At 43.2% G+C, this 27,641-nt stretch overlaps 1 protein-coding gene across 2 annotated transcripts in view; it reads right to left on the bottom strand.

Moving 5' to 3' along the window:
* The window catches only part of UST (uronyl 2-sulfotransferase), a 266,361-nt gene that overhangs the window by 138,188 nt on the left and 100,532 nt on the right, over nt 1–27,641 (bottom strand). For both annotated transcript variants that reach the window (XM_045843854.1, XM_045843853.1), the window contains exon 2: nt 17,761–17,804. In XM_045843854.1, coding sequence (XP_045699810.1) covers nt 17,761–17,804 — 44 coding nt within the window. The remainder of the gene's footprint in view (nt 1–17,760; nt 17,805–27,641) is intronic.

Raw genomic sequence — 27,641 nt, 5'->3', positions numbered from 1 at the left:
TGTCCAACCTTTTGGCGTCTCTGGGCCACACTGGAAGAAGAAGAGTTGTCTTGGGCCACACATTCAATACACAGACACTGATGAAAACTGAGCAAAAAAAAAAAAAAGGTCCACACATCATTTTCGTGATATCGCCACCACAGATAAGCAAAAAAGTCCTCACATAATACCCCCAATTATGCAGCGGCCCTTTCAATAATCTTTTAAAAATCATTGAGTAGGTCTCAAGTTTGTGATCACTAATATAGAAAATGTACATATCTAAGTAATAAAACTCAGTATAAAACGTAGTAATAAAAGTAAGTGACGTTTCAAGTAAATTTACAGTTTTGTGCTGGGCCACGTCCATGGCCATCCTGGGCCACACGTGACCCACAGGCTGTCGGTTGGACACCCCCGTGCCACACAAAGCAACCTCAGTTCCGACCACAGCTTGAGCTTCAGGGTGTCGATGGCCGTGGTAGACAGATGGTCCTGGGACAGTTTACAAAAACTCCAAGTCTCTTGGAATGTTTTCTGAAGCTGAAGGATGGGATCTGAGGGACCTGGGGTCAGGATGAGCAGGCTGTGACACTCGGGGGCTTGGTGAGCAGAGGCCCCGGTGTGGCCGGGGACTGTGACTCTGACAAAGAAGCAACAGGCTGAAACCCAAGACCCAACGACCTGGGGCAATGCAGAACAGAGGACAGCCTCCAGACCAAGCACCACTCTCCTGAGGCCACACAAAACTCCCAGGGGACCTGGTCAGCCACAAGGACAAGGGATGAAAGGAAGGGAGGGGAGACCCCTGAGAAACTGATTTAAGCTGGAAGAAACTGAGATACTTCTCTACCATCTATGGAGATGGGGACTCTTACATGAGATTTATTTATAGTAGGGAAAAATCTATAATGTTACATTTTTACACACCTGACCTCATAACGTTTACACACACACACACACACACACACACATACCCACACACAAACAAGCTGCCCCTAGGTATGCATGGGGAATTGGTTCTACATCCAAAATACCTGGATGCTCAAGACCCTGCTATACAATGGCATGCTCTTTGCATATAACCTACGCATATCCTCCTATAAACTTTGTCATCTTTAGATCACTTACAAACCTAACACAAGGTAAATGCTATGAAAATAGTTGATACACTGCATTGCTTAGGGAATAATGACAAGAAAAAGTTATCTGTGCCTGCTCAGTACAGATGCAACCATCGTAGGCCTAATTACATGGTACCTGTCAGCAACAATGTAACATTTTATTTCACATATTTTCCACCCTCATAAGGCCAACCAACTGTATCTATCTACCTACCTAATTATCTATCCACACACAGTTAAATTTACTGGAAAGTAAACTGACACAGGTTAATGGAGAGAAGGGGAGAAAGGGGCCCATCTAATGGTTCTGAGTAAATTCATTAACTTTCTTAGAAGTTGTGAGCTTGTGGAGGAGCCTTCAAGAGCAAGTGGGCTGTAGTATGACAGAACCGGGAGATGGCATAAGTTGTCCTTGACAATGAAACAGAGTTCTGGAAGAAGGGAAGGGAGGCTAGGTAAGAGGGAGTGTCAAACAGCACTCACGTTTACGTTAGGAGACTCAGTCTGTTTCGATTATGAAATTTATCTGTGTTTTCCCAATGTGATCAAATAATTCTAGGCTTCATTAATAGAACACTGACTTCTAAATCATTAACAGGTCACACCCCATTCCCCCAAATAAAGCAGAACAGTGGCCTTCCATCTCTCCCCAGGAATCTCTCCTAGTTTTTTCTATAGCTGCATAATGAAGACAATAGTTCTTACACCATTATGCATCATTTATATCCTGTGAAAATGGAACCTGCCTATTTAGTAACCCAAACTCATCACATCTGCCGTTATTTTTGATGGAGGAAGAGTACTTAAAAAATGTCTATCCAGCAAAAGATCTATCTTCTTGCAGGTACTTCGACCGTAGCAAAGTAATCACTCAGAAGGCAGAATCGCAGGGTGGCAATCGTGGAAGTGACGATGGATGTGGTCTGCCCGCACACTCCCCTCAGCCAGCACACAGTCTCGAGGACGGGACAGCTAAGCTACGGCGGCTGGAGCACTGCAGCTCCTGAGTGCGCAGGGGTCCCTGGGGACGCGCATGCTCCACTGCCAAGACAGAGACAACACCGCAGGCACCATCTGGCCAGAGCGCCTTCAGGCACCAGGAACTAGAGTGGGGCCTTTTCAGAGAGAGATGAGAAATTCCAGTCTTTTTATATTTGCTTAGAGATGGAAGAATATTAAATTATACATTTAAAAAATCAATCATCTCTTTTAGTGCCATTAGCACACTTACTAGGGAAGCACTTCGTTTCCTGTGCCTGATCTGGTGACTCCTGAGATGCAGGGAGCACAGTGCTCTCGGTGCTGCTGATGGGACTTTTGGAACTCCGTCACCGAGGCTGTTCACGGCCAAAAGCAGATGGCACTGCCTGTCTATAATACTTTCCATCATACTTTAAGATCAATTACAATCAGAACTTTTTAAACATAAAAAGTTGAATTACTTTCCATTAAATTTGAGTTTCTGATGAAATAAACTGAGGAGGAATTTCACTAAAATACACTTATTCTCAAAGACAACATTATGAGATAACTATAATTTCTAGTGAACTAATATGGAAAATAATATATTTATATAACATTCAAAGAAAGTTTTATAAAAAAGTAACTGTAAGTTTTTGAAATTATGAAATATAAAATATGCATAAAAGGATATATAAAAATGCATCCTTATAATCCTTAATTTTGAATAAATTACAGGTTTGGGAGGTAACTCAAGCATTCAAAGATCATGCAACCATAATATCAACTGTAAAGAATTAGAAGCTGAAGAATACACTATTGAAAATATTTTTAATAAGGCTGAAGAATGAAACTGGTGTGAATTATTGAATAATTAAGTTTTTAGATGCCCCAAGAAAGGGTGATGCAGCTTTTCCATCAATAGCTTTTTTGTGATGCTCTAAAATTTTTCTTCTTCATTTCAAAAATTATATCACAAAATATTACAAGACCATTTGGATATTACAATGACAGAAAATTCATCTTTTATTTGTAGTTTTTGAATTATGAATATGATTGAAAATATATTATCATATAACTCAATCATGCAAATTACTCATGTTCACATAGAATTGAAAGAAATTTAATATTTATGATTAAAATACAAAATTATAAATATGTGAATATGTTTTACACATACTCAAAATCTAAAAGGCTTAGGCACAAATAAAACAATTAAATGTAATAAGTAAAATAGTAACTTCTGTTACTTTGGGTAACAATGGTTGACTTTCTCAGGCACCAAGATGGAAAATACACCCTCAAAAGTCCAGGATGCTGAAATGAAATGATTCTTCTGTGAGACATTTTACTCAGGTACTGATTGGCTTTGAGTACCTAACAATAACCTGATAATCCTTTATGTTTCTGATTGGATGAAACAGTAGCCTATAAAGGTATCTCAATATATCGCTGATTAAAAATATGTATACCTATTCAAAATGTTCAGTAACAAAAACACTGCTGCTAGGGAAAGAAAAAACTTGCGAAATCAAATGGATCTGGCTTGAACCAAATATCACAAAACATACACAACCAAATAGATTTAAAACATTTACCCTAAAATAAATGGACAGGTGTTAAAATACTATCTATAAATATTACCAATTCATATCAGGACCCAGTGAAAATGCAATTAATTCATCAACTCGTGGCATCAGGGAATCTATCTTAGGTAATGCAGTGAGCACTAGGCCTGTGCCAACCACTTTCAACCCACCCTCCCAGGAACCCTATCAAGGAGGGCTTCTGTTCCTGTCCCACAGATGAGGAACTGAGGATACTAGGCATTCAGAAACCTGCCCCAAACCACATAACTAACAAGACACAGAGTCTTAATCCTCAGGCAGGTTCACTAAGCTCTGGAAGCTGAGCTATATACTACAATAGCAGTCAAGCTAATAATACCTTTCCTCGCTAAAACATTCTCCCCCCCACCCCCACCCCCCCAATGCAAGCAGGGGCATCGGATTTTGAAGAGGAAGGAAAATAAAAAAAAAAACAGAAAGAGATGGGAATCAAAGTTAGGGAAAGAAGTGAGTCTGGGCAAGCAGCACCCACGTTTTCCAGGCCCCCTCTCATTGTCCGTGCTCTATGGCGCCCCGCGGAGCTGCGACGCACGGGATCCGGCTGGATATGGCTCCCGCGACTGATGCGTTTTTGGCTACCTCTGCCTGCCAGATGAAAGGATTCCTCTAGGTACCTATAATTAGTACATATCCCTTAAGCCAAAACAATGTATAAAACATGTTCCATGCCCTTAAGGAATTACAGTATCTTTGAGGAGATAAAAATATATACATACAGGCGACAGTACAGTGCACAATGGCGTGTGCCAGCTATTGTTACGGGAGAGTGTGATCAGATCCTAAGGAATAGTTTTAGTGCTGCATAGTTTTGTACATGACGATCTCTAGCAGGAGCTCAAGGCTGCCTTCTTCTCCATGGAGGGGGACCGCTCCTTAAGGTCATGTATTCATTCCTCAAGGACAAAACGGGGCCAGGGTGGCAAGGAGCAGTGTTCTCAAGGGGCGTTGTTCAAGGTTTTTAAAGCTGTTTTCCACTTGGCTGCTTCTCTTGGCTTCTTCCTGTTTTGGGCCCGTTTCCCGCTGCTCCTTCTTCTATGATGTTGCATCCAGCTAAGGAAAGAAGTGAATGGCTCCAAATTTCTCCTTATTGGGGGGAAGCAGCCAAGAGGGTGTCTGGGGATGGCCGGGAGAAAGGCTATGGCGGGGGGTGTCCAGTGGTTCTGCTCTGCTCTGGACCTCGGGAAGATAATGACCACTCCCCTTCTGCCACCAGTCACCCGCAGGGGTGGGGACAGCACAGGGCAAGATGGCAGTGTGAGCCTGGAAGAGAACCGTCCAGATGTCCCTCAGCCTGCCTTGCACCAGACGTTAAGACTTCAGGGGGCAGAAAGGAACCCTGCTAGCTCCTCAGAGTCAAGCCGGCTCAGCAGAGCAGCAGGCCATATTGGGGTTCGTTTGCGGGGTGCCCTCGCAGAAACCTGGACAGACAGGGGCAACTCCCCTGGGACTTAGAGATTTGGGAGACAGGGCATCCCCATGTTTAACCCACCCACCAGCGATGGAGCCAGCACCTTACACTTCTCCAAGCCCGTTTACAAACATCACTTCGCATGTCACAGATGCGGTTGTGAGGAATACAGGAACATCATTATTACTCTCCACCTTATAAATGAGAGAAACAAAACTCACAAAGAGTACTTGGTTTTTGCCAGGTCTGGGAATTAGTAAGAGTTGGATCAGGGCTGCACCTGGAACTTCAAACTCCTAGTTCTAACGTCTTCACGCATCACGGGCCCAGCGAGGCCGGCCACGGAGGGCGCAGGCTTTAAGCAGAGCCCTGCAAGATGGGTCATCTGAGCCCCTGGGTCTACAGAATGATTTGGAGACAAGTGTCAGTAATTACTAACTTGTAGATGAGTCAACAATTACTAATTAATATCTTATTGGGGAAAATAGAATGCTCATCTTCCTTTATATATAAAATAAGAGGGATCTTCCTGCACTCAAGAACATCAACTCTAAAACAGTAGGCTCTGCCTCCAAACAACCTTGCTCTCCTCCTAATCCACTGTGAATTTGTCCTCCATGAATGTAAGTATAGAAACCTTTGTGAGGACTGACTTATCGTTTTGGCCTGCACTCTCATCTGGGTCAATGATGTCCAGTTGTTTGCTATCCACGGTAAGAAGCAGAACCACCTTCCATTTGTCTCTGATATCCTTAATAAGATCTGAGGGACAAGAAGTCTGCTCGTGTCACACCAGGGATGTGTTCAAGGCCTTGGCCAACAGTGCTGTGCTCCTGCTTTTATAGACTGATTGTTTCCCTCAGCCAATGTCTTTCTTTACAAGAATTGTAACCAATTTAGTTTTTTTCTTTCACCTTGCAGGATCACTGTAGTTGTTGCTTTCTGTATGCCCCCTAGCTCCATCGTGTCTCTTTTAATCACTGTTGACTAAAATGGCATGCAATCTTTCAGGTGTAGATAAATCACAGCTTGCTCACAGCACAGCTGTGCTCCCTGCTGACAGGCATCCATCCAGCGTGTTGATAATCTCTCTGGGCTGCAGTATCACACTGCGTGGACGCCCCAAGGTGATGGCTGACAAACACACTGGGCTTAGGAATAGTCCTGTGGTTTACTGCTATTCCTCTCTCTTCTGGGACAAAAAAAATAAGATTCAAGTCATCTGCAAACTCAGAGATTTTTCTAAGCATTTTCTCTTCTAGTAGAGATGTTAAGAGAAGTTGAACATTGATTTAAAAAGGTGTCTGATTAAGCTTATCAACTATCCCCCATTAGTTTTTAAAAATAAAGTAAATTAAGTTAATTCAATTCATTGTGTTTCTAAGTACAGGATCACAAGAAAATATAATTCCCTCAAATAATTATATGCTTACAAAAAATTAAAAATATTTCATTAACATGATAAAAAAATCTATTAACCTCAATGTCAAGGTTAAGCTTAGTGATTAAAACACTTGTAGCATTATCATTAAAACTTCAAACAAACAAAGATGTTGCCTATAACCAACTTTCATTCATTTGACAAATATTTACGGAGTCCTGATATGTGCCAGGTACATGTTGTAACTGTGCGACATGGTGGTAATTAACATGCAGTCCCCCACCACAGACTTCACGTTACTTAATACTATTCTGGGTAATATTATAAAACTTAAAATAGAATAAGATAGGAGATAAAATGAATGTTGTTTGTCAAGTATGTGATTCCCTATTAAGAAAAAATTGAAAAATTATTGAAATAAAATGATCAGCCACATGAGTATATATAAAACACAAAATCAATAATTTTCAATATTACACAATCCATGTAAAATATAGTGGAAAAATATTCCATTCAGAATAACAACCAAAAAATAAAAAAGTATCTAGGAATAACCTTTTATAAGAAATGTAATGACCCTTTGTGGAACTAAAGAATGCTATAATATAGCCCTGGCTGGTGTGGCTCAGTGGATTGAGTGCTGGCCTGCCAAGCAAAAGGTCACTGATTCAAATCCCAGCCAGGGCACGTGCCTGGGTTGTGGGCCAGGTCCCCAGTAGGAGGCGTGCAAGAGCCAACCAGACATTGATGCTTCTTTCCCTCTCTTTCTCCCTCCCTCCTCCTCTCTCTAAAAATAAGTAAATAAAATCTTAAAAAAAATAAAGAATGCTATAATATAAAACATTCAGAGGGCAATAACAATAACAGACTCTTGGAAATAAAAACATGAGAACAAGGAGGGAGAAACTCAACAGAAACAATGAAAGACAAACATGAAAAATTCTACCAGATGGTAAAGCAAAAAGACAAAGAAAATTAAGAGACATATTCGCTTCTCTGGGTGTCTCTGAGTGATGGGAGTATGGGTGGTTATTTTTTCCCACTGCTCTATAATTTTCTGCACTTTCCAAATCAAAACAAAATAGGCGCATATATAACATTCAAAACCAGAACATTGATCATGTGGTCAAAGAAGACCAAAACCCAGACAAAGAATTAGGTAACTGTATTGGGAGCTGCTAAGATGATTAAGTTACTAACAACTTTGAAAACCCTGAGGCAACTAACTGTTCCCCTGCCAAGGAATGGTGGCATGAGTTTTACAATTTACTAAAGCAATTCCTTAATTAAATATGCTTTCCAACAACAATGTGCAAACATAAAATTTCATGCTTCATTTAAAGCTCTCTGCTTTTGTTAAAGGCAGTCCAAACCCGACAACCTGGTAAGTCCATGACCATAAACAGTGTCGGTTCCAGTAAGGGTTAGAGAATATCGTGTCAGTGATAACTGGCCCTTGGGCCTTGGGATGGGGAAGATGCTGACAGAACAATTATATAAATCACATATTTCCAGACCTATGGCTCCTCAAAGTTTTTTTAATTAAAAAAAAAAAGACAGAAGTGAAAAGGTGTACTTAAGAGCATTAAACATTTGTTGAAGAAAAAAATGAACTCATTATATTCTTCTTGGGGAAAAAAGTGGACACGTGAAATGCTCATAAAATTAATAAATTTAGATGTACTGTTTTTGAACTTGGACATAGATCTCCAAGGAAAGTTGAAATCTCAGGAGGCTACTAGGTGGGCCAAACTCTTCCATGTTCATGGTTAAGAGCTGTGAGGAGTGCAAAGGAAAGTGAAGCAGGAATACAGGTGACTCTATTATGTAAGGTTAATTGATTTGCCTTTTGCAGAGTCTTTTGACCTTCTAACTTTTAATTACCCGTCTCAAACAAAATACCAAAGCATACAGTTCTTCAGAGCCCACACTGAGCTCACATGCCCTAAGAGTTATTTAAAAATAAAATATTTGAGTCATTAATTTTCCTACCATTTGCAATGATCAAACAAAAGAAAAAATGAGAGGGTAGAAGGGACTCCTTCAAGGTCATGCTCGTAGGAGTGAAACTGATTCCTAACTCCCTGCTTCTTTCTGTCCTGCTGGTTCTTTCTTTCTCTCATCCTAGTATATTTATCATGAATCATTAAACACAAACCCATTACCCAGTGCAATTGATTCTTCCATAAAATGAAAGCAGCTTCACTTTTGTAGGTCTTCTTCTTTTTTTTTTTTTTTGAAGGGCTTTGGGTAAAGTCAGGTTTGGACACAGAGAACAACAATATGAGCTTAAGAAAAGCTATATGGAAAGGAGTCACCCAAGGAATAAAAGGAGGGACAGCCGGGGGACCTGAAAGTTCTTATAAATTAGTAGATGGTATCTGGTAGGCCAACTGACATGTAAGTAATTGATAATAAAAACCCAAGGAAAATGGAGTTGGGGGATTGGAAGTGAGGCTTGCTCTAAGTTTTCCCAAACTGGGTTTCCAGAATCTGTCAAAGGCCCTAGAAAGAAAATACCTATAGTACTAAGGACCCACTGCTGGGTGCTTACGTGTGTCTGGCATCATGCTAAGTATTTTCCATTTATTGCATTTAAGTCTCAAAACTCCAAGAGGTGGGCATTACTCATCTCATTTAGAAACAGAGAATGGAAGCTTGGGGAGGTGCTGTTCTTAGTCTAAGGTAACTAGTCACACCACTAGGATTTGAACTGAGATCTGATTTCAACATCCATGCTCCTCAGCCTCCTTGCTGCCAGCAACCAATGAGAAAGTCAGAGGGGAGAATGTGGCGAGTTAAAACAGTAACCTGCTGTACATGTAAGGTATGGGTATGTTGGGTAGGTATACGGGTGTGCATTTCACTTATTTCACCATTTTTGTGTGTTTGGAATACTTCATATTTAAAAAAATACAGTGGAGAAACTTCATTGTTTCTGCCTTAGATAAAAATAAGAAGGCATAAACTCCTTAAGAATGCCATATTTTTTTTTGCCCCAGGGAAGAGAAGACAGTGTGGGTTTAAAGACATTTCTCATGTTATTCTCAGCAGGACGGGCGAGAGCTGTAAACCAGGGCCAGCGATCACAGCAACGGCTTCAGGAACTGATGTTGGAATGGAAACCGTCAGCTAAAGTGGGCCCAGCACACAACCCAGTTCTGGGCCAGGGATTTATTGGCTTCTTGCAGATCCTCAGAGACAAGAGGAAAACCAGGTGGATGGCCATATGTACACCCTGAAAATTATGCTGGGAGGTTTTAGGAGATAAAAACAAGTCATTGATTTTCCTCCTGAAGCTCAGTCCACTCTTCCAAGTAAAAAGTGACTCCAACCGAAGGAGACGTATGTACACAGAAAGCTCCAGCAGGCCGCCCTCAAGGAAAAGGGGAATTCTGGATCCAGAAATGCTCTCCAAATTGACTAATGCCTGGCCAAGACACCTGAGGGTAATTGTGCTCCCAGTAGCTTTCGGAAGTCACTTACCTACTCTGATTACTAGATGTGTGGTTTCCCTCTCCAGGCTCCGAGCAAGGAATGTAAACCATGGTTTCTGTACTAGAGAACATTAAAACATCTCCTTCCAGCTAACGTAGCTCCAAATTTAAAGGAGTTATTGGAAAGGAAAAAACAGAAATGAAAATTCAGTCTTAGGGACTCAGGGATACTGATATTAAATGGCAGGCTGAGAAGTCTCCTATAGAAATAGGAGCATATTTTCAAAAAGGCAACAGACTTCTTTACTGCTTTTTCTTTGTCGCTCTCACGCCCCTGATCTTGTGAAAATAGTAAGTTCCTTTTAAGTAACTTCCTCTTAAATAAAATGTGGTTGAGGTCTTTTTCAGAGAAAAACATAATGTAATATAATATGAGTTTTGTATATTAAAAAACACAGTGTGAACAGTAGAAATAAATTTCAAATAGAGGACACTGGAGAGGATATTGGGGATAATAAAGTAGCTAAAGACAGAAAATTATGAAGAAAAAAAATCCAAAGAAAAGTAAAGAAGGAATATTGGGGAAAAACTTGAGTAGTACTAAAAGTTAAAAAAAAACATGAAAAGGCACTTAAATTACCCTAATAATAGACTTCTAAGGATGATTTCAATGTTTATTAAATCAAAGCAGATAATGTCTAACAGGGCATCACAGTCAGTGCTATCCTGGTCATCAAAGATGTTACACTCAACCCATCTGAATTACGTCCTAGAGCCCCACCGAGTATCACGAACTGGGTAGCTTAACACAACAGAAACTATTCTCCCGGAGTGAAGGAGGCCAGGAGTCTGAAAGCAAGCTGTCCGCAAGGTTAATTTCCTTTGGGGGCTCACAGGGAGAATCTGCCCCAGGCCTCTTTCCTAGATTCTAGTGGTTGGCGCTCCTGGGTTTGGGGCAGCACAACTCTAATCTCGGCCCCTTTGAGCTTCAATGTTCTATTTCTAAAAGAGGTTAGTAACATCCTCCTCTTAGAGTTGTAAGGCTTAAATGCAGTAAGTGGAAAGGACTTAGCATGATTCCAGGCACATGAACGCACCCAGCAGTAGGTCCTTAGCACTGTATTTTCTTTAGACAGCCTTTTTCAGGTTCTGATAACTCAATTTGGGAAACTTAGAGTCAGCCTCCATCCCAGTCATCACACGGCATTCTCTCTGTGCATCTCTGTCTCTGTGCAAACTTTCCTGTTCTTATAAGAACATCACTCGTATTGGTTACAGGGTCCATCCTACTCCAGTGTGATGTCACCTTCACTTGATTACACCTGCAAAGAGCCTATTCCCAAATAAGGCTGCATTCACACATTCCAGTGGTTAGGCCTCCAGCACATCTTTGGAGGCTGGGGGCACACGATTCAATCCACAATATTATTCGGGCTGAATTGTGACCTGCCACTCCTTTCCTACTCTTCAATTATGCTGACATGGTCCCCATCTCTTAAGAGTGTGTTGGTATCTCTCAGATCAGCCGCAACTTCTGCAGGGTTATCATATTTTTTCTCTTTCCGGTTAGAGCCAAGCTCCTCAAGGAAGTTTAAGTCTCCATTTTCTGCCCACCACTCCTTAAACCCCAGTAGTGAGGTCCACCCTTCCGTACCCGCTCCGCCCAGACTCTTTGACCTAGGTAAGTTCTTCCTACTCAATCTTCAGGACTCTCACCTGGAGAGGAGGAGGTCCGGTGGAGACTCGTGTTCATCCGTGTCATAGCGCCTAGCAATGATTTAATGTACTAGATTGGTCCTGTTTACTAGCCTGTCCTTCCCACTGAGCTCCGTCAGGGCAGGGACCGAGCCTTCTGCAGCTTTATAGCCACAGCACTTGGCACAGAGCCCGACACAAATTTGGTGCTTAGTAAAGTCTTGAATGCATGAATGAATGGATGAATGAATGAATGAATAGTTGTTTATATATGGTCATTTAGACTAAAGAATATGTAAAATACAGAGCCATGTGTTCTCATAGTCCTCAATTCCTTGAGAATTTGAGATGCAATGACATTTTAAAGAATTAGATATCAGAGATTGTCTTCCATTTTTTTGTGTCTTCCTGATCCCTCACACAAAGTAGACACTCAATAATTGACTGATAGTAAAGGCAAGCTGGCTTCTGAGGGGTGGGTGGGTGAGAAGGACCAACCTTTATCGAGTTCACTGCCAGACACTGCTAGGCCCTATGCGTGTTATCTCAATTAATACTACGGCTTCTCATTCATTTGGAGGTTGCTTTGTTCAGCATAAGTTGTAAACTCTCTCATAAAGAATCCATTGTAAAATAGAAATTTGAATACTAACACAAGCTAGCACATTACTTTATATACAACAATGATGTATAAGTATTATCTTATATGTCAACATGCCTTTGCATACAAATGTAGACATCACCCATCACTCTCATCCCTCTAGGAACCACCAGGGTCCATTGGGCCCATTTTGTTTTGGGGTTCTTTTTAGCAGTTCTAACTATTGTATAAATTAGTATTTCTTGACTGTATTCTTTCTTACAGATGTTCCAGAGAAAATATACTTTTTTAAATAAAGAGAATAAAGCTCATTTTATATTTTAATTATTGCATAATAGACCCATGTAATATAATTCCAATTGCATCATCATAACAATACATATTATAATTATCACATAGGTAGGGTCCATTAGCCTCTTTAAAAAATTTAAGATCCACTATAAGAACTTAATAATTTTATTTTTCCTATATCTTGAAACAATTTGTTATTTAATCATAGAATAATTAACTGTCAACTCATGCATCAATTATTCCCAGATATGCTTTAAAAATAGTAAATTAATAGAAAAATGGAAGAATGAGGGAATCTCTTAGAACTACACTTTGGTTCAGTGATAAATGAACTATTCTATGGCTATAGAGAATTTAAAATGTGGCTAGTGAAAGAAATTAAATTTTTATTTTTTGAACTGTAATTAATTTAAATTTAAATAGCTACAGGATAACAATGGCTACTGTATTGAACAGTGTAGGCATGGAAGAATGATTCATTAGGAAAATCAATTGTCACTATTGTATCACTCTTCATATTTCTTATTGCATTACCCAAAATATTGCACAACTTTTTGAAAGATATAAAAGAAGATGAGAGGCACCAACTCTGTAGTTTGCCTTTAACTTCCATTGAATAGAATGGAGAATTCAAAAGTTTTTCATTCCTACCTCTAACAGCAAAGAGAGGAAAATCCTCAAAGAGAGGGAGAGGTTTCACAGCAGTAGCGGACTCAGAGATGAATGCCAAGACCCAGAGAGAACAGCACTCAGGACTCTAATGATGATGCTGAGATCGATCTCGAGAGTGAAACCTCAGGCTACGTTCAGATGATGACATCCTAGATCAGTTCTCTAAAACTTGAGTCAGTGAGTGAAAACTGTATTTTTTTCACTGTATGTTCAATTTTATTTGTGTTTTGTTTTTAGCACTGTATTCCGAGGGACAAAAGGAAAGTATGGTATTCTCAGGCAGTTAGTCATCAAGAGGAAGACTTCATCAGAATCTTGCAACAAGAACCTGGCTCATCCATTTGGTTCAATGAATATGGGACAATATTCTTTCACCTTTCATGATGTGTACATACCAAATCTTATTTCACGTACAGTTTGCTAATGGACATACACTGAAGGTATGTATGTACCCAAAGGTGACTGGAAGGAAAAAGATGAGGTAGAGAAGAAAAAATTCACTAGGTGCTTAAAAAATTAAGAGTCCCTTGGATCCAAGTAGTAAATGGCGATGACTATTTTTTCTGGCATGCTGAGGGTTAAAACTTGTTTATTGTATTAGTCCAGGTCCCAGATAACTTATCTAAAAGAGTAAATTCCAGAAATAGGTAAAAGTTATTGTATTTCTACTTAAATTAGTAATCTTGAAATGGTTAAAAGCACGAGCCCTGAAGCTACACAGCCCTGGGCTGGATTCCTGAGGCAAAGACTCAGTGCTTGGCCTTTGGCAAGCTATTCAGTCTCTGTAAGATCCAGTCCCCTCATCTTTAAAATTATCATTAAACATTACTTCCTTTTTAATAGAGTTTTATAAAGACTAGACGCGCATGCAAAGTGCTTGGCAGAGTACTTGGCACATAGGAAACGATAGACATCAGCTATGGAGTGTGATTTTATTTTCCTTGGGTTGTTCAGACCAATTCTCCTTATCTGTCAGATCTGGGAGCCCACACACGTGCAATGGTGCCACCTTGGGTACCACCAGGACTGATCATTGCGAATGCTCGCTGCTCATGTTCCAGGGGAAATGAACGCAGGCGAGGAGGAGGTCAGCCTTTCTTGTGGGGGGAGGCTGCTCTGGGAGGGTCCCGCGCACTGCAAATGGTGCTTCAGGAGCTACAGTCCTGAAGACTTTGCAGCCCAAGTTCAATCTTATACCAGGAATATTTTTTCCTGGTCGACAGGTTGAGCAGACATTACTTTAGTGAACTCAATTTATACAGAAAAGTACAAGAAATAGGATAAAAATCTGAAATCTCATCATCTGGAAAAAATACAATTATCCTTCCAGGCTTCTTTCTATACACACACACACACACACACACACACACACACACACACACAATTTTATAAGAAGTGCAATCACACCACGTTAGCTGTTTCATGCCTGTTTTTACTTGTGAATATCTTTCTATTTCATTCAAGATAAATATACATGTTCATTCCCAGTAGGGCTCTAATCTTAAAGGTGGTATTTGGTGCACACGCAAAATGCTAGCAAAAAAGTGGTCGACAAAAGGAAATACTAAGATCTGTTTTTAAATGCCTTAGCTCAAAAACTGAAGTGAGCCATGTGGTTCAAGTAGATTTTAAAAACAAGTAAAAATCAGAAACGTTTGGTTCTTTTTCATGAAAACACCGGAGACAATGAGGACCTGGGCCCTGTAAGTACCGTGTGGCACATACCCCGCTCCCCAAGTGGCTACTACTTGTGGAATGTGAATCTTGCAGAACTGCGCTTTTAATAAAACGAGAACTCGCCTATAAACAAACGTCAGTGCATTTTCAGGGCTTAAAAACCTTATTTTTATCTAGATCACAGCTCTTTCAGTCTTGGCATCAAAAAGTGAGTTCTGAATGCTAAACAAAGATGAAGACTGTGGGTCTGGACTCAGTCCTGCAGTCCCCTGTTAGGTGGGGGGGTTCACTCCGGAGGCGCGCATGTGTCGGTCCCTGTCCTCTGGGTGCCGCCATGTCCGGCGGTGGCCATGCCAGCGGTCTGTAGACCTAAATAACCAAAGCCCCACCTCAGGGGACACCCAAGGGACCTTCATCTGAAAGTCTGACCTCATCACTGCTGGGACTCATGTCCACCCTGTCAGAAATAATAAGCATGGATGAAAAGAGGTTCACATACGGATATTATTTTTATCCATTTTTATATTCCTCTTCTTATTTTGGCTACTGCTTAGAAAGTCAAGAGGGTTTTTGCTACTCTACTTCTAGATGATGAGAATGCAGTTATAAGGAAAGAATCTGTATTATATAAACTTCTGCTTGTTTAAAGAGATTATATTCACAATTTTCAAACCTGGGAAAGTCTCTAAACTCTTTTCCTCTGAAAGTGGTCTAAAATGATCTGATATGACCTGATGGGTTTTATATATCTTGGGGAGCCTTAGTGAAGGGTGGAGGAAGAGGGAGGGGTACAGAACAGACCGCAGGGGGATGGAGGGAGAGGCACTGACAGAGAAGAGCATCAGGGCGCCAGAGAGAGCTCAGCAGACACAGAAGCCAGGCACTGAGGAGACTAGCAAAGGGACAGACACGATGGCCACCCTGGCGAGAGTAAGGCCCCAGGCAGACTAAAGGAGTGGCCCTAGGCTGGTCACCAAAGATTGAGTACAAGAACATGAAGTGCACCTGGGTCCTCCGAACAGGTAACACCCCATGTATCAAACCTGGAACCCAAAGCAATGTCCCGACATGCCACTGAGAGGAACAGCTAATCCCTAGGGGTCCCACCTCACCCCTCTGCCCTGGAGAGCCCTTGGCCCCACCTGGAAACTTCTGCACAGTTAATGGCAAAGGCACCCAGAAGGCCGTCTGCAACTTTCTTCTTCCCCACCCCGACTCACTCTCCCTCCTAGGCAGGTTATTGACCAAAGAAAATGTGTTTTCACTCCAAGAAAATTTACAATGGAACTCATTGTGATACTGATAAATAGCCTCTATAGGATAAGCCATACCACTCTTTGTAGGCCATTAGCAGTAAAAAACCCAACACAGAAAATGTCCAGGGAATTAGTTTCTCTATATTCATGGCCCTCAGAGCTGAGGTTCTCAAACACGGTCTCCAGACCGACAGCACCAGCATCTCTTGGGAGCGTGTGAGACATGCAAATTCTCAGGTCCCATCTCAGACCCACCAATCATACGCTCGGAGGTCTGAGCCCAACAACCTGTGTTTTCACAAGCCTCCAGGAAACCCAGGTGCAAGCTTACGTTTGAGGACACTGGCCTAGTGGAAAGACCCAGAACAGGAGCCAGGAGACCTAATTCAGATCCCAGCCCTGATGGCACGGTCCAGCTCCGTGGAACTGAATGAGCAGCCACGATGCACTAATGAAAGGATGGGAGGATCCTGAGACGAGCCAGACGTGGTTCTTAACTTCAGATGGTATCACGTCCTGTACATTCCCTTTTTCCTCCAGGGCAGGGGCTATTTCATTGCTGTTGCTTTGTTTTGCTTCATATTTGTATTCCTAGTGCCTATATCTCTGTGGGCACTTGGTATGCAGTGGGCCACGTGGTAGAGACATTCATGACTCTGCTAAGTGCTACTGTACATTCATCAATGGTCTTAATGCTACTCTGGGCTGGTTGACATTCACCACCACTTATTTAAAGCTCCTAGCATGCCAGATGCTGAGTGCTTGTCATAAATCAGCACTTCAGCCCTTTCAGATGCCCTGCACTCTGGGCAGTATTTTTAATCCTGCCTTGCACATTAAAAGTCTCAAGCTCAAAAAACATTAAGTAACTTTCCCAATGCCAAACACTGAAAGTGGCAGAGCCAGTGATAAACCCAGAAACACCTGATTCAGAAGCTCATGGTTGTAACTGGGGTCTTCAAACCCCAAATTGAAAAGCCAACATTAGGGTAACTTCTCAGGTTAGTGGTTGATTTTCTTCTCACGATGCACTTAAAACTGTACCTTGTAGGCATTACCTTCAGTGGTCAAAGACTATCCATTTCTCTCTTTTGTAGATAGGCATTTGGTTTTCATTGATTTCAAGGAAGTAAACAGTGGTAGGGAACTATATTAATATTTCACTGGATGGTTCTGACCCTTAAAAACGTTAACTGGAGAGGACTCCGGAGGAGAAATCTGGGTCTAAGGGGCTGAACACTGGGTGGGGTGTCCCCATGAAGGCAGGCCAGGGAGGAGTGGGCAGAGATGAGTCTGGCCAAGGCTGTAAGGCATGGCGAGGCCAGGTTGCAGGAGTAACATCGCAGGCCAGCACGGATGCCACAGCAGAGGAGGCAGCAGACAGGAGAAGCTGCCAAAGACCTAGGTCAGCTGAAGGCTCCAGTGGCGGGGCAGCTAGACCTGCTGATGAAATAACAGCTCTCCTCTCCCACCATTCTGGCTGCCTCCATATGCGTTTCTCCGTACTGTAAGTCAAACACTAACTTGACACCTGCCAGCTACTATTTTCTTGTGAGCAATTCGGGGGGGGGTTGTGTCTGGTTGGGGTCATTGGAAGCTGTAGGTGCGGAGAAAGGGAAAAGGGGGTTTACACCACAAGCGGAGACCCTACCTTACTAGGAGGTGGTCCATGGTCATCCAAATAAGTGGAATTTCCTAGGGAAAAAGGAAAAGAAGAAAGTTGATGAACCTACAGTTTAATACTCAAAATGAATTCAGGACAAAATCATTGCAAATAAGCATTCTAGACATATTTCTATTCAGTCAACTGTACCCAAGAAAAGTGGGGGGATTTTGCTGTACTACAATGCATTCACAAACATTCTATATACACGGGTATGTACGCACAGAGACACACACATGCAGAAACACATGCCATTACTCCTCACCCAATATCTGTTGAATTTACATTAGACCAGTGGCATCAGAATTACACGTAGGCGGCTAAAACACAGATTGCCTGGCCCCGTTCCCGGAGGTTCTGATTCCGTAACTCTGAGCATTTGTACTTCTAACAAGCCCCCAAGTGACGCAGAGGCCATGGGTCCTAGGACCACATTTGGAGAAGCACGGCGCTGTTTCTCCACTTTGTCTCGACTGTCCGTTTCCTCCATCTCTGCAGTCTGGCTCACTTCCGAAGCTTGACTGGCCTTTGCTCTAACAGCCACTGTCTGGCTGGTGTGATTTCACAGTGCATGGTTACTGTTTCCTGATGAACAAGGACTCAGCGGGGTTAGGGGCTAGGGAAGGAACTGAAGGTTGAGTTCCTTTTAGGTAGCTGGTACTCAGCTGTTTTACAGGTATTCATTCACGGAATTCAAATACCAGAGGTGGGTTAGAATTACCCCCGCGTATGGAGGACAGCATAGAGGCCTGGAGAAATCCAATAATTTGCTCAAGGTCGCACTGCTGTTAAACTGCAAAGAAGAGAGAAGACTGTTTTTTTCCAGAGGGGGCTCGGGCACCTGCATATCCAAAGAGCCTGCGAGGGTGTTCCCATCTCCGGCAGCCTGGACACCGCCAACGGGACCACCTGGCAACACATCTGATCACGCGGGGGAGCCAATGACAGGGACATTATCATCGGAGACTGTTCTCCAAGAGGGTAAGGCTCTTGTCAGTCCAGGGGGAATCATCGCCACAAAAAGCGAAGAAAACAGAAACGAACTGTGGGAAATACAGGAAACACAAGGATTGTTAGAGCAGTCACTGAGGGGATGAGGTGAATGTCCTCGTTGGAGCCGATGAAAGATGCTTTCTCAGGAAAGAGCCAAAGTGACCTAAGACATTGGAATAAGAAGGGGAAGCAGAGCTTAAGCCAGGGACAGTTCAAGTGGGAAAACTTATCCAAACATAAGTAAGTGGGTTTGGCTTAAAGGTTTTTTTTTTCTTTTTTGGACTAAGGCATCATCTGTCCCCTTTGCTTTGTAGTCTTCTGATGCGCCACCCACTTGATGTCAAGGAGGACTGTTCCCTCACTGGCCAGTTGGACACGCGGAAGGGACGACAGGTTCCAACATTCATGTACAAGACTCTCAAGCACAGACACCTGGCAGGCATGCTTGTGGTTGCACGATTTCCAGGAACCTTCGACATGTGGACAGTCTGTTCAATCTGAATGACTGTGCTGCCCTCCCCTGGGAACACACATAAACAGGAAACGATATCTATGTCTGTCTTAAATAAAGAAGAAGAGGTGCATGAAATAATTCAGAAAAACGATTGTGTAAGTCTAGAGAAGTACTCAGAACTGCTCATCCATCACGCAACAGGGATGGCTGCAGAGGGTGCCCGTGTGCTCATCACAGCGACGTGTCTCCCCTGGAGGGATGTGAGAAATCCCAGCATGCTCCGGCGTGTTCTCCGGGGCTCAGTCTCAAGCACCAAAGAACGCTCAAACAACTGAATGTTTCTAACGTACTCAAAGTTTCCATAGGAACCAAAGTCCCTAAAAACTCCAGAAAGGACTGACAAATGCCTGACTTCTACCTCAAACTCCAAAGGTCGGTCGGTACCCCCGATTCATGAGTACCTCATCCTGGTTGTCCACAGGCAACTCACGCTTTGCCAGGCCAAACAGGACTCTTTCTTTGCTTGGATTCCACCCCCCAAAGTTCTGCCTCCCCTGTTTCCTTGTTGGGTTACAGGATACATCCCTTCCTCCACAGGCTCCGAAGCCCAAGAGTCATCCCTGATTCATCTCCTTCCCTTACGCCATCCACACAACCCAGGTGCAAGTCCTGTGCGCTCAGCCTTCGGAATATCACTCAAATCCGATCACGTTTCACCAGCCCCTCTGGGCCACCAAGGAAAGCCCTTGGGTCTCTTCATGGATCACTGCTGTTTTTTTCCAATCCATACAGCAATCAGAAGGGTCTTTTAACCTTATCAATCAGACCACGTTAGCCCTGTGCTTAAAATCTGTTTCTCTAAGAACAAAACAGTCAACTCCTTGTACGGTCTATAACCCTACATGACCCAAGCTCGGCCACTTGCCACACCCACCCCCAGCCACAACAGCCTTTTCTCTGCTCCGGACACACCAGCCTGTTGTCAGCCAGGGACCTTTTGAAGCAGTTCTTTCCTCTGCCAGAAAAAGCTCTTCCCCACCCCCTTCACTCAGGCCCAGCTCAGATGTCTTCTCTCCCTCTCTCCCTTATAGAAGATTTCACTTCTTTCTCTACGGAGAAGGAACAGGGCTGACCAGGGTTGCCACTTGCGCCATGGACCACGTCATTACCCCTCTCTACCAGCAGCTCCCCGACCTCCCATCCACAGTTGTGTTTCTGCATCTTCTCAGGACAGAGGCTCTCAAGGCCTTTTGCTCGTAACAGAGGTGCAGAAAGGGAGACGAAAAGCTACCTGGATTTCAAAAGCAAGTATTTATTTTCCTAGGGTATAACTGCATTATTATACAGTGTTCAGGTAGAGCTTTTCACCTCAGGGTCTTATGCTTTCCCAGCGCAAAGTAAACAAAACTGTCCGAATTGTCAGACCTGAAGCTGGTAACTCTTTGGCTGTGGAGATCAAAGGATGAACGCTGTTATCACAAGCGCTTCCCCTAAGATCAAAGACACCTCCTGTTGTTCAGTCTTACAGAAGATTCTGGTGAGGCTGTCAAGTTTGGGGGAAGGAAGATCAGACGGAAGCCCTCCAGGTCTTTGAGCTTGGAGGTCAGGATGTAAATCTGAGAAGAAGAGGCAGAGGAGGGCTGATGAAGGGTCTGGAGCCAGGACCGGGGACAAGCGCTCACCTGCCGCTCACCTCCACCGCCCTGTGAACGTCCGCCGCTGACCCCAGTCTCCGATCCCAGGTCCCCGCACCCTGTGAGGCAGTGCCTCTTATTTTGGGAGGCCTAGAGAGGCTTTCATTATTTCATTTCTTTCCAGAAAATGCCTATGCCTTTAGAACTCTGCCTCTAGCTTCCTTTTCTCGTCTAAAGTCTTTCCTCTTGGGATCAAGGATTACAGTATCTTGTCAAGGCAGAAAAGGAAAAAGGAACAGTATACCCACCATGTTTCCACTTCTACCATCAGTCACCTTTCAGAAGGGCCTGTCTCTAAGCTGTCAAGAAATCGCCAGCTCGGGCTGGCATGGACCTAATCCTCTCACGGAAGTCAAGCTTGTCCAGGCTGCTCAGGTGGGTGGAGGACACGGGTGGCTACTGATCTGAAGCCACACTCCAGCCCTTTGAACTCACCTGATGGTGGTTATGTGGCTCTGTGTGTGGTTAAAATATACGGCATTACACACCAAAACCACCACCAACAAAACCCTCGTGGTTTAATGGCAGTAAAGATGCCCTGTTTGGACAGCCAGTGATCTCAGACTTTGCAACCAGCTAAATCACAATACATTCTAAATCTCACCCTACCCACCCAACCCTTCATGACGGAGACCTCGCAGGGAGGTTGGAAATATAACCCGAGAGACTGTGTGTGAACGTGCAAAGGGGTTAAATCCCAGCACACGGGATTACAATTTGTGGGCGTACTAGACCGTATGTGTATTACCAGTCTTCGCCAAACAGTATGTTTTCAACATCTACCTACTTTAGGTGTCCTATAAACTATTCGCCCCAAAGAAGTGTTTCGGGATACTCGTGTGAAGTCTGAGTAGGAGTTAGGAGGCCAGGATTCGTGATGTGGAATTTGAAGATTCCTCACTGATTACTATAGTACACTTGGATCTCAGCTGGCGTAACCAAGGCATGCTAGCCATACCAGAATTGTCTAAGTCTTCTGTGACAAGAGCAATAGGAAAACAGATGTACTATATACTTACATCTATAAATTACGTCTCACTAATAATAGAGAATATCACCAAGAGGGGTCATTCTACTCTGAATAAACTGCTCTACCTCCTCAAAGTTCTCCATGGACACATCTGTAAAGATGAAATAAGCACATAGGTTATTGTAAGGAGTACCCGAGAGTAATTTCGTTCCGTGGAAAATACGTAGGACCAAACCTACACAGAATCAGCCCCTGCTGAGGTCAGCAGCAGCACTAGCTGCACGGTGAGTAGTAGCCAGAGCAGCCTGAGGCCCTTCTTCCCAGTCTCTGCATCCCCTGACTCTGCAGTTCCCAACCCCCACCCTCCTGCACGTTCCAATTGCCTGCAATGACTTTAAGAAATGTTGACACAGGGCCTTGCCTTAGCTGTCCTGATATAATTATTCTGGGACAAGTCACTGGACACTTGGTATTTTCTGAAGTTCTTCAGGCACCTCTAATGTTCAGCCAGGGTTGAGAATCACTGAGCTACAAAATACAAGTTAATGTACTCCATACTTCAGGTCGAATCTCGTTTTCCAGAAGTAAACAGTAATAGATCTTATTCAAGCTGATCCCAATCACGGGTCACCCCCCCATTACTGGTGAGAGCTGACACAGCAGGAAGGAGGGCGCTGATGGGGTGCTGACGTTCACGGGGGTGGGGGGGGGGCTCCCGACCGCGGAGGGGGCCGGCCGGGCAGCTCTGGGGTGCACCTGCTCCAGGGGGTGTAATGCAACTGACAAGGGCCGCGGCTCACCAGCTGCCCGAGAGTGGGCTGGCACAAGGCGCTCTGGGCTTACCCCTTACACCACACAGGTTGCCCAAACCTCCCTGGGACTCCACAAATCTTTTCATAACTAAATTTCAGATGTTACCATTTCAGGACATATCTGTGGTCTGTTGTGTTTCAAGGTAAAGAGGGGAAATAAAAGCATAATCCTTCATCTGTCCACCATATTCTCAGACCCCACTCAACTTAAACAAAGGATGTGCTGTTAATCCTCGAAGACACTAATATTTGATCCTTACACACACATCAAAGGTCCACAAGGATCTGAAAGGAGAAGCCTCAAGAAAATCTGAAGCAAAGACACTGTCTGGTCCCAGTCGGGGAGGCGCCCCTTCTTCCAGGCTGTTTCCCCCCAGTGGAGAGGGGGTGGGGGCAGCTGGGCAACACATGCCCACATAAACCCAACAGAAACCAGCACAACCGGGTGAAGGAGTCACTGCCAGAAGCACTGGCGTGAAGAAGGACTATTGCATAGAATCCTCAGGGTGCCAGGCATGTGAAATAGCAACAGTGGCTCCTGTGAGAGGAAGCGTGGGAAAGAGCCCCCGGTCGGGGAGGTTGTCATTTCATGGACTCAGGAAGATACCGCTAATAGAAGGGACTGTCACTGATGACAGAAAACAGTTCAGGGGTGACAGAGGGACACCACAGCCTGAAGAACCAAAGACTTGTCTTCAAATTTCCATCCTGCCCTTTGCCAGTTGAGTGACCTTGGAAATATCACTCATTTCCCTGGGGCTTCATGTTCCCACTTGCGGTTATGAAACGAGAAAAGACACATACAGAAGCACTTAGCATAGCACTGCCTGGGCACAGAGTAAATGCCAGTGAATGATAGCTATTTCCTCATCATATATTTCCCAATTTTATCCTTTATATTTAATTTTGTATTTTTTTTTATTATTGAGGAAATCAAAGAGACGCCTGAGGCCTGGGGAGTAGTTATTATTTTAAGGATGAATATTAACATAAAGTAATTATCTGTTATTTCCTGTTTCTTTCTGAAACTAGCTTAATATGTCTCCAAAGATACACATTTTTTCACCCAATCATTTGAAATACCTTTAGCAATGTGCAAATGAACTTACAGAACCTTCAGGGGATTAATGTATTCTTGACTCTTAAGTCTTGCATTAGCAGATTTATTTTTGTCTGAATTGGTCCCTGAAGAACAAAAATGTTTTAACTCTAATTCCTCTTATAGAAACTCTCATACGCATCAGTGTCAACGTCAAAAAAGCCACCTCTACACTGTGTCAATTTTGATCAGACATCGGCAGCTCTTCTGAGAGTCCTTCTTCCATGGGCTTCTTTTCAAACTATAATCATAAGCAACTGAAATCCTTTTCTCTCTGACTCAGGAGCAGACAGTTCACACAGGATTCCGGTTACCTACAACACGATCATAACGTTGCGTCTCTCCCAGTCTCCCCACCCGCGGTGGAGTCTGGGCCCCTGATAAGACACTGGTAATGAAGGACTCACTGTTGAAGGCTACACTGAAACCCCAGCTAGTCTCTGCCAAAAAATTATGCTAATGCCACCCTTTCCACCATTAACCATGGGTTACATTTCTCTGAGAGGCAGCTGTCAGCACGCACCAGCCATGGTTAACAATGAGGAGTTTGTGTGCTGGGTAAACATCTCCAATAGCGCCGGTTCTTATAATTAACGCCGCCCCAAAGACACTGGGATGGAAGAAAACTGCTTGCACAGCGTTCGCTGAGCTTTAATAAAATGACTAGCCACTGAATTCAGACCAATGGCTCTATTACCTATCAATACTTAAATATACGTATTAAAATACCTTTAAAAGTATCTTGAATGTCCACCCAATGAGTTAACAAAGGCAAAAACACCCTGAAAACACTTCTTGATTCTGAATGATAAAAATGAGCATACCAGACACTGAAAAACACAAATTAAACTGTTAGTGATTATGATTTAGAAAGTGGCTTCCATTTCTAATAAATTTTAAAAGGAAATTAATGCTTCGCTCTTTGTATTGCTGATTCGAAAATACTGCCTTTTCTATAATATATCTTTCTTGCATTAAATCTGAATATACATTTTAGGATGTCAAGGGTACATTTGCAGAAGGAAATTACTTTAGGAACCAAATGATCAGTGCACTACTGCTGTAATAAAAACCTAAATATAAATATGAATTATTGCCAAATTAGCTCTGGAATCCATCGCAATCATATTGTGTAATCTCATGCAGATAGGAATGAAGTAGCAAAGGGAGAGAGAATCACTTCGGCTTCTGTGTCAGTCCAAGAGGCTTTCCTTCCTCTCGGAGTAATTACTACAGTTAACTGCTCCCCCCCACCTTCCCCAGGTAACTATAAGACAGCCCAGCCCTGCGCACTGTGAGGGTCTACCCAGCAGCCAGGTAAGACCTCCTCTATCAGGATCTAGGCACCATGCAGCCACCATGAGAACTGACACTTTCAATCACATGCTTGTTGCACAAAGCTCCCCTAATAACCATAGTGGAAACCGGGCAGGATGAAGGCAATTAAGCATCTAACCTTGAAGAAACAAACAATAAAAAAGGCCAAAATACCAGCATCGGCATTATCGCCATTGTGGTTTTAGTGTCATGCTGACTGAGGCTTTAGTGCTAAGCACTCTGTATACCTGTTCCCATTGGGTTTCCATGACAACCTCTGGCGTAGGCGCTATCATGATCCTCCATTATCAACAGAGGGAGCCAAGGCTCAGGAAGGTGAAGTGACCTGCAGGACGTCAGCCAGCTAATTAGCAGGAGCTCCTGGATTGGACCACAGCTGCACCCACACACTCCTTGCCTCACTCAGAGATTCCAGTGTGGGAGCCACAGTGGGTTTTAAGATGTGGAACCCCTCAACTCTCAGGGAAACTCAGGATGGTCACCCAGGGCTCCTTGGGGTGGCCAAAGCAGAGTGGGGTCTGAGCTCCCAGGACCTCAGGCGGAGAGTTACCCGCCCACTGAGGGCATGAACCTGCAGGCTGCTGAAGAGCCCAAGGAGCCAACAACATAGCACTCGGGGGTGAGGAGGGGGCACGTTAAGTGGCCCCAGATTCCAGGGGCAACCCAGAACCTCTGGCTACCACAGGTTCGTTTCTAACTGACGTTCCATGGTAGCGGGTCCCGGTTAATTATGAGATGTCTGCGCTATGAGTGCGTGCTTTTCTGCAGAGTCATCATTATTGTGAAATACCTGATGTAAAAAGGTAGCTTGGCTTAGAAACCCATTCATATTATTGCAAGAGGTGTCAACACTACATACAAGTACAGAAACAGAAGCTGTGCTTGATTCTTTAAATGTCACTTAAACTGATGCAAACTGTGACAGGCTACACAATGGAACCCAGAGTTGTCCGCATCCTAATCCCTGGAACCTGTGACTATGTCAGCGTACATGGCAAAAGGGACTCTGCAGACACGATTAAGTTACGGATCTTGAGGGGGGAAGATTACCCTTGATTATCCAGATGGGCTCCATAGAACCACAAGGGTCCTTATACAAGGAAGGCAGGAAGGCCAGAGTCAGAAGGAGACGTGACACCCTAAGAAGAAGTTGGACTGACATTCTCTAAAGAGGGAAGAAGCAGCCCCAAGTCAAGGAATACAGGTGACCCCTAGAAACCGGGCAAGGAAAGGAACAGATTCTTCCCTGCAACCTCCAGAAGGAACATAGCCCTGCCCCCACCCTGACATGAGCCCATTAAAACTAATTTCAGACGAACTGTAAGGTAGTAAATTGGTGTTGTTTTTAAGCCACTACATTTGTGGTGATTTGTTATAGCAGCAATAGGATATTAACACAATTTTTTTAAAGATTTAATTTATTTATTTCCAGAGAGGGAAGGGAGGGAGAAAGAGAAACATCAATGTGTGGTTGCTGGGGGCCATGGCCTGCAACACAGGCATGTGCCCTGACTGGGAATCGAACCTGCGACACTTTGGTTTGTAGCCCGCGCTCAATCCACTGAGCTATGCCAGCCAGGGCAGAAATTAACACAATTTTAAAACAATTGCACATTTTTAAAATCTCTTTATATGCTTAAAATTTCTCATTAGTGGTGACTGTCAAAAATTTTAAGAAATTTTCATCGAAAATGCTAGAGAAAAAATTGGATGAAGCGTTGCAAGTTTGAAACCTAAAAAAAGCTCATCACTCTCTATGATACTTTGATACATTTCATGATAAAATGATAAATTTCATTTAAAAGTTTGCCACAACTTCAGAATTACATATGCCCTCTAATATTTGGCATTTTGTTTTTCTAAAAATTTATATAAGAAGAAGAAAATGTAATAAAAATACTTTCAACAAGCTTCATATAGAAGCCCCACCCCGCCACCACCAATCCTTACCAGTTTATTTCAGTGTGCCATAAAAACATCATTTCCTAAGCATTTCATGATTGGAAAAGTTGCAACACACTGCTCTGCTTAACAAACACATCAGGCCTCGGCTGAATGGAGGGCTGTCTTTGAAAAAGGGCTTCAGTCCAACCCAACTGCCATCGCTCTAAACCCAGAGTTTCTCTTTGGCTTTGTTATTAGAGCCAGTGTGGGCCACACCTAATCACATACCTACACCATGCATACACCCCCCCATATGATTTCAGAAAAGGAAAATAACCACACAGATCATATAGTCCCATCCTTCAGCTTATGGGGGAAATAAGTAAATCACAGAGAGGTCAACACACATGGCCGGTTAGCATCAGAGGTTAAGAATAGACCCGGGTCCCTGGTGCTCATTCCACAACAGAACAGTCTTATCGTACCTGCCATTTTTTTTATCTTGAATGGTATTTTCAAGCTTGATCACATTGCTTACTCTCCAAACTTGAAGTGGAATGACTTCGGGCTGTTCTTACATAATTAAATTCGTTCTCTCAGGATAAAGATACATCATCGTCAAGAG

The sequence above is a fragment of the Phyllostomus hastatus genome, unplaced genomic scaffold (assembly GCF_019186645.2).
Source record: "Phyllostomus hastatus isolate PE091 unplaced genomic scaffold, TTU_PhHast_1.1 phas_contig_40, whole genome shotgun sequence".
In the NCBI taxonomy this organism is placed as follows: domain Eukaryota; kingdom Metazoa; phylum Chordata; class Mammalia; order Chiroptera; family Phyllostomidae; genus Phyllostomus; species Phyllostomus hastatus.
Note: the sequence above shows the minus strand (reverse complement) of the source record. Positions and strands in the feature narration are given on the sequence as shown.